Consider the following 8,392-nt stretch of genomic DNA (forward strand, 5'->3'; position numbering starts at 1 on the left):
TTTCAAGACTGCTTCCTTTTCATAGCTCCCTTTACTGCTTTACTTGGCTTAAATTTTATGAGCAGTCATAATGATTAGTCCCTTCACAACGTCCTCAACTAACTTTTTTCCCTCTCTCACTTTATTTGCTTGATGAAACAACACTCTGGTTAAATCCAGCTTAACTACCTACTTTATTCCTATTCTTAAACAGCAAGTGGCTGAAGAAAAAAACAAAATAACAGAGTAATTTATATCATCACAATGATTCTGTTAAATTTAGGTCAGAGAATTCTATTATTGTGTTTAAAGCCCTCCAGTAACTTTTCATTCCACTCAAAATGAAAGCCAGAACATTTACTATACCCTACCAGGTTCACCCTGCATTACCACCCATCTTGTCTTCTACTCCTCTGCCTCTTCTTGGTATAGCTCCTGGCTTTCTTACTGTCATCAAACATTCTGAGCATGTTTCTCTACTTTCTAGTGCGTTGTGTATTCACTTACCTTGTAAACGGTTTGTGACCCACAAGAATGTAAGTATCATGAGTACAGAAATTGTAGTTTTGTTTTGTTACAGCACTGGAGATATGGCAAGTCGTGCATGTTACAGGGTAGGAACGCAGAATTCTGTTTTTCCTTAATAAGCAAGTCCCCCTCCCACCTGTTTTGTAAACTCTTTTCAGATCCGTGATTCTAATTGCAACTATGAGGCCTTTATGAACATTATTAAATTGAGTGACAATATTGGAGAGCTAGAAGCAGTCAGAGATAAGGCAGCAGAAGAATTACAGTATCTTCGATCTCTAGATACAGCTGGTGATGGTAATTTATTTAAGTATAAGACTTTTATTGATTACTGTATCTTTAAACAAAACTAATTTACCTAAATATCATTTTATGCTATTAGTTGTTTTTACCTTAACTAAATTTAAATCTTTCCTAACATGTTAGCGTGTGCTAAGAAAAAAGTATTACAGTTTACTGAATTGAGACTGTTATTATTGAAATTATCTCTAAAAGTTAAGATAATTGGCATGATTTAATTTTAATTAAATAATTTCGCTATGAAATTTTAGGTAATTTCATTTAAGTAAATAATTGCTCTGTGCATTGGTTTGTATGTTAAATTTCAGTAAGTGCATGTTTAAAGTATTTCAAAGTAACATTACCACTTTGTAGCTCATAATCAGTTTGTTTGTTTTTAGATATCAACACTATCAAAAATCAAATAAATAGCTTATTATTTGTAAAGAAAGTATGTGACTCAAGAATACAACGGTTGCAGTCAGGCAAAGTAAGTAAAGTACTTTTGAGCTTAACATTTAGTTATAAATATATTTAAAATGTCTGGCAGTCTGGGGGGATGGGCAAAAATGTTGAAGAAGATTAAAAGTACAAATTGCCAGTTGTAAAATAAGTCTTGGAGAAATAATGTACAGCATAGGGAATATTGTCAATAATTTATAATAACTAGATATGGAGAGATGGTTACTAGGCTTATTGTGATCACTTCATAAGGTATGTAAATGTCTAATCACTATGCTGTACATTTGAAATTAATATAATACAGCACATCAAATGTAATGTAAAAATAAATTGTAAAAATGTCTAGCAAATAACAAAAAGTAGGATATTAATTAGTGCAGTACTCTACAAAAAAAGTTTAGAAAAAACTTTTTACAATGTAATTAGTATTACATTATTAGTATTTGTTACATATTAGTATTTGTTAACCAACTTAGAGAGATTAAAACATTACATGAAAAATACTAAAGTTATTAAAGACTTTATTTAATTTTTTGTTTTATTTATTCATCTATTATTTATTCAGATTCAGCATTTATTGAATTTTGTACTCTGGCCACTGTGTTAGATTGACCTGAAAGGCAAACGCTCTTCGTGGAGCTTACATTTTAGTTGCAGAGTCAGAAAATAAGCCAATAAGTAAATTGATATATACTGTAAAAAAAAGAAAGTAAAAAATAAAATGTGAAAAAATGAGTAAAATAGAGGGATAGAAAATGTCTAGGAGTGTTTTAAATAGGTGCTGAGAGATTTGGTGATATTTGAGCATAGAGGGCCTGAATAACATGAGAGAGTCCTGTGCATTTTTTTTTTTTTTTTTTTTAGTAGACTCTTTCAGGCAAAGTGATGGTCAATGCAAAAGTACTGTGGTAGAAACTATGATATTTTTAAAAAGAAAATATAGAACATTTCAGACAAGGTGAGAGCAAGGTCCTGAGATAAGAAAGCGGTTAGTGAGTTAGAGGCAGTCAGTGTGGCTGGTATGGAATGAATTCTCAGGCGGGATTGTTAGTAGGAAAGAAATTGCAGAGGAACCTTGGGGGTTAGATCATATACTGTTTTACCTGCCATAGTAAGATTTTTTAAAGATTCTAATTGCGATGGGAATCCATTGGAGATTTGCTCTGGTGACTGATTTATGAATTGAAATGATGACTTTGGCTCTTTGTGATGAATAGATTTTGATGGAGTGTTGGGGGCAAGAATGGAAACTAAGGTCATTTAGGAGACTCTTGCTTTAGTGCAGTAAGAAATGTCTACAGAGATTGTGAGAAGGAGTTAGAGACTGTATATAATGCTAACAGGATTTGCTAATGGATTAAATATGGGGCGAGAAACTTAAAAAGGACTCATGGATGATTTGTAGGTTTTTTGGCCTGCACAAATGCATGAATAGTGTTCCTTTTTACTATAAAATGGATAAAACAGGGAGGTGGAGGTTTGGAAAGGAGAATCTAATTTTGAGCATTTTAGCTTGAGATCCCTGTTTGGCATTCAAGTAGACATGCTAATGAGTAAACTCAAGCTCAAGGGAAAGTTAGTGATAGAAATAAACTTTGAGAATCCTCAGGATTATCAGATGTTTAGTTAAAGTTAAGAGACTGGATGAGGTTACCTAAAAGAGTGAGTGTAAAGTAAATAAGAAAATACCAAGGACTTGGTCCTGAGGCATTTTAGTTACTAGACTTTAAGGCAAAGTAGACTATCTACCCAAGGATATAGAGTCAGTGGCTGGTGGGATTGAAGGAAAACCTGGGAACATAATATCCTAGAAGCCAAGTGTAGAACGTGTTTAAAGGAGTGAGAGATGAGGTATGTCAAAGGCTACTAATAAGTTGAGTAAGGTGAAACTTCATATTGACCACCGTGTTTGCAACCATGGGGGTTGATGATAGCATTCTGATGGAACAGTGGAGAGAACCCATGATTGGAGCTAGTCCAGGAGAAAATGAGGAGAAATGGATTAGAAGCAGTGATTATAGTTAGCTGTTTGGAGGAGTTTTGCTATAAGGGAGAGTAGAGATTTGGGGCTGTAAAACAGAAAAAAAACATTATTTATTACCTTCAGTTTTTAGTGTCATCACTTCATGTGCTGGCAACTGGGTTGCTTTATGCCAGACATTTTAAGTTAGCTACCTTTAATTATTCAGTACTTATATGAAGTACTTATATGAAGTACTGAATAATTATAGAGGAAGTTTTTTCCTCCTTTAAATTATCTTCCTTCTCCTTTATGTATCACCTATGCCTAATTTAGTATCTGTCCCTGAATAAGGTAGCCTATCTAACTTTCAGAGAACTTGCCTGTCTTTCCTTTTTAAGTAGAAGGTTGTGAGATACAGATTTGAGAATATGTGCAGAGATGCTAGTGAAAATAGTTCTTAGAAAAATCACGGGTTTTAGAGGAAAGGGCAGCAGCTTTGCAAACAGACTTACTCTTACCAGCTTTGTGATCACACGCAGCCTTTCTGATCTTCAGCTTTCTTATCTGTTAAATGGCATTGGTGATATTTATCCAATACAATCGCTGTGGAGAGTAAATGAAGTAATGTGTGTAATGTACCTAGCACAGTGCTTGACATGTAGATTCTCTAAATTTTGAACACTTTTAAAAAAAATTTTTTTTCATACGTAGGTAGTTACTATACTTTATAACTTTGAAAAGTATGTATAATTTATTTACATAATCTGAGAAGAAATATATTTTCTGCACTAATATTTCTATGAAATATTTTGACCATCTTAGGAGCAAAATTACTCTTTGGGAATATTTTCTGTTTTCCTGGTGGATAGATCTCAATCTATACTTTAAAATGTAGAGATTTGTTTATTCTTGGACATATTAAGTGATCTAAACATCCCCTTTAGCCCTTAAAATATTCATTTTCATTTAGAGTATGTAGAGAATAATTGAAAATACAGTCATTTACATTTATTTTGTGTTGGAAGAAATGATACTTATCTCACTTTTAATGTGTATTTACTCAGCAACTCTGAAAATAACATTCACTGAGCTGAAACTGTTTTATTGGGAACCCACATGTGCAAGAGTGGAAAACTTTATTTTTATTTCATTTTAATTTGGTGTTTTTTTATACCTATATAAAGATCTTTAACCTGATGAGTGAATAGATGAAACATTAACCCACATTCACTTCCATGTGTAGGAAATAAATACTGTGAAACTGGCGGCAAACTTTGGGAAACTTTGCACAGTCCCTCTGGACAGTATTCTTGTAGACAATGTTGCACTACAATTTTTTATGGGTATGTAAATCCATTTTATGAAAATAATATGGCCCTCAAAATTTTCAATAATTGTAAATGTTATTAAATTTAAAATGCTTAATGCTAAACATGCCAAATCTGTCCTGTACTCCCATTTCTTTGGAAAACATAGACATAGAGATTTGTTTTGTTTTGAAGTAAATAAATGCTTATAACTCTAATGTGCATATGCTAAACACTTTTAAAATAAACCTTAGGAGAGTCTACTATGAATTTAAATTGAGAAAGAGTACTTTATGAGGACAACATGGTGTATATAACTTGTTTGCATCAGTTTTGTGTATGAATGAGGGAGGGACTTTGTTTTTATGCCATTTTAATATATACATATTTATTAATTTTATTACTCTTACATCAAAATTATGTTCAGTTGGAAATTATGTTCAGTTGGAGGAAATGTCTAGCAAAACTCCCTGATTCTTCATTTTCATGATCAAAAACATAAATGCATGGTTTGTTGAAAGTTCAGTCCTTAATTTTAATATTTAAAGAAATATTAATATGTATTATGATTACTAATCTTTATTGAGAAGAAGAGCTGAATGTTGAAGTAGTTTGTTTCTGATCAAGCCTTGTGTAGCAATTTTATCTCCTAGAGATTTTTATCATGAAAAATGAGATTTAAAAAAGTGCTTTTATTTGTGCTTCCTACATAACTGGTCTTTTTAGCTGAACCAATTTATTATAAAACTGTGTTTTCACCTCAGACATTTACTAAACATTTCAAAATGTAGAATTTTAAGTTATGGAAAGTTTAATCCTTCTTACGTGTCACATAGTGTATGCACCCAGAAATCTGTGATATTAGCATCTATGTATTTTGTTCGGTAGATTACATGCAGCAAACTGGAGGTCAAGCACATCTTTTCTTCTGGATGACAGTGGAAGGATACCGGGTAACAGCCCAACAGCAGCTAGAAGTTTTATTAAGTCGTCAGAAAGATGGAAAACATCAAACCAACCAAACCAAAGGACTTTTAAGAGCAGCAGCTGTTGGAATTTATGAACAGTATTTATCAGAAAAGGTTAGTGTATATCTTGGTTACTGTGTTTTTATCTTCTTTGGTAGTATCATTAATAATAATTTTTATAGTATTTGTAAATATCCATTACTCATGCTAGGGACAACTACTTCACAAACATTGTCTCGTTTAATCCTGATAACATTCTTATTGTGTATTATTATCTTCATTTTATAGGTGAAGAAAATACTGTTTAGAAAATTGCATTACCTTGGCCAAAGTCATAAAAATACTAAATGACAAAGTCAAGATTCAAGGTCACACACACTTTAGATTCAAAGACATAATAGTTGAAAGTAAAAGAATGGAAGAAGATAAACCATGTAAACAGAACCAGAACAGAGCTGGAGGGGCTATGCTAGTATTAGACAATAGAATTTAAGACAAGTGTTGTTGCTAGAGAGAAGAGGAACATTTTATACTGGTAAAAGGGTCAGTTGATCAGAATAATAAAACAATTATAAACATAACAAAGGCCCCAAAAACATGAAACAAAAACTGATAAAATCAAAGGGAGAAATAGACAATTCAACAACAATAGTTGAAGACTTCAGTACCCATTCTCATTAATTGATAGAACAATTAAAAAATCACTAAGGATATATAAGAATTAAAGAAGACTAAAACAATTAGACCTTTCACATCTATAGAATATTTCCCTTAACAATAGCAGAATACACATTATTTTCAAATACACATAGGACATTCTCCAGGATAGACCATATGCTAGGTCCTAAAACAATTCTCAGTTTAAAAGTATTAAAAAATCATACAAAGTATGTCCTTTTTTCAGAATTCATTAGAAAACAACAGGAATATTTTAGGAAATCATAACTATTTGAACATTAAACAGTGTGTTTCTAACCTCTAGATCAAAAAGAAATCAGAAGGAAATTAGAAGTTATTTTGAATTTTGAAAATGAAAAAACAGTGTCAAATTTAGGGAGTGCAACTAAAGCAGTGCTTAGAGGGAAAAGTGTAGCTTTGCATACCTCAATAGAAAAAAATAAAACAAGTCAATCTACATTCTCACCTTAAAAATCTAGAAAAAGAAAAGCAAAATAAACCTAAGGCAAATAGAAAGGAGACAGTGATGATGATAATGGAAATCAGTGAAATAGAAAACAGAAAAACACTAGTGAAAATCAATGAAACTAAAAGTTTGTTCTTTGTAAAGAGCAACAAAATTGACAAACCTATAGCTAGGTTGGCCAAGAAAAAAAGAAAGACACAGATCACCATAATCATGAATGAAAAACTACCAACCCTATAGAAATTAAAAGGACTATAAGCAAATATTATAAACAACTTTATGATAGCAAATTATACAACTTAGATGAAATGGACAAATTCCTAGAAAGATAAATTGCCAAACTGACTCAAGAAGAAATAAAACATATAATAAATAAAAGAAATTTAATTAGTAATTAAAAATCATCTCACAAAGAAAAGCCCAGGCCTAAATGGTTTCAGTGGTGAATTCTATCATACATTACAAGAAGAAATAATATCAGTATTTCACAAACTCTTCCACACAATAGAGGAAAAAAAGAAACACTTTCCATCTAGTTTTATGAGGCTAGTGTCATTTGAATACTAAACCCAGACAAAGACATCATTTAGAAAACTACAGACCAATGCCATGAGTATGGACAGAAAAATCTCCAAAATTCAAGATTACTCATACTCCAGTACCTTTAATGGCAATGCTGTAATACCTTTTAATTTATACCGACTAGCACAAAAATTGTATTTGAATTTTAAGTATGAATTTTATTTAAAAACTCGGGTACTTGCTTACATTTTTGCCTTATGAAATATATATTTAAAATAGTGAACAATTTTAAGAATTAGTATAACAAACACCTATATAACCCATCTAGCTTAAGAAATAGAATATTCACTATACTTTTGAAGATCCCTACATAATCTTCACGTGTCCCCATGTATCAGGTTTATCTGTTTCCTTACTTCCTATGAAGCAAGTTTCCTGTATTTACTTCCTTTCCCATACAGTTTTGCTATACATGTGTGTTCTAAACAGTATATTGCTTAGCTTTGTTTTTAACCTTTATATAAATGGAATGGTACTATTTATATTGCTCTCTCCCCATTATATTGAAATCCATAATCTTGATGCATGCAGGTATAGTTCATTTTCACTGAATATTTCATTGCACAGGTATGTAAGAGTTTATTTATTATCAATAATGTTTGAGCATTTGGTTTCTTTCCATTTTATTCCTGTTATATTGCTGCTATGAATATTGTTGTTCATGTTTCTTTGTGCACATATTCAAGAGTTTCTGATGTTTGAAGACAATGCTTCAGAGTGTATATCATAAGTCTTTTTCATGTTAATTGTTAAAACAAATTATAAATTCTGTTGTCCAATAGTATGGGTTACAATTATAATGGAAAATTCAGAAGATTAAGTTGGTTTTAGCATTATAAAGATACCATTTCATTTTTTCTGGCTCTCATTGTTTCCATTGAGAAATCCAGTATGAGTTTGTTATTCTTTTGAAGGTAATCTGTTTTTAGCATTGAGCAGTGATACCGCATGTCTCAGGAAACCCTTCCTTGGGACCTAAAAAGTCCCAGGTTTTAGCTGTGGGTGCAGAAGGTTGAAAAAAAGTATAAAATCCATCCTATGATTCCAAAAAATAAGGGTTGAAAGCAACATGTTTTTGTGTCAACTGACTATAACTTTGATGATGCACTTCTGTAGTCATTGCTGTTTTTCCCTTGACCTCTAATGTTGACAGCCATTATTTCCTCTTCATGATAATGGA

The 8,392-nt window shown here is 31.8% G+C and overlaps 1 protein-coding gene across 1 annotated transcript in view; it reads left to right on the plus strand.

Annotated features, from left to right (window-relative positions):
• The window catches only part of SNX13 (sorting nexin 13), a 126,290-nt gene that overhangs the window by 73,763 nt on the left and 44,135 nt on the right, over nt 1–8,392 (plus strand). The window contains 2 exon segments of the mRNA XM_023532497.1: nt 4,455–4,554; nt 5,407–5,600. Coding sequence (XP_023388265.1) covers nt 4,455–4,554; nt 5,407–5,600 — 294 coding nt within the window.

The sequence above is a fragment of the Pteropus vampyrus genome, unplaced genomic scaffold, assembly GCF_000151845.1.
Source record: "Pteropus vampyrus isolate Shadow unplaced genomic scaffold, Pvam_2.0 Scaffold4, whole genome shotgun sequence".
In the NCBI taxonomy this organism is placed as follows: domain Eukaryota; kingdom Metazoa; phylum Chordata; class Mammalia; order Chiroptera; family Pteropodidae; genus Pteropus; species Pteropus vampyrus.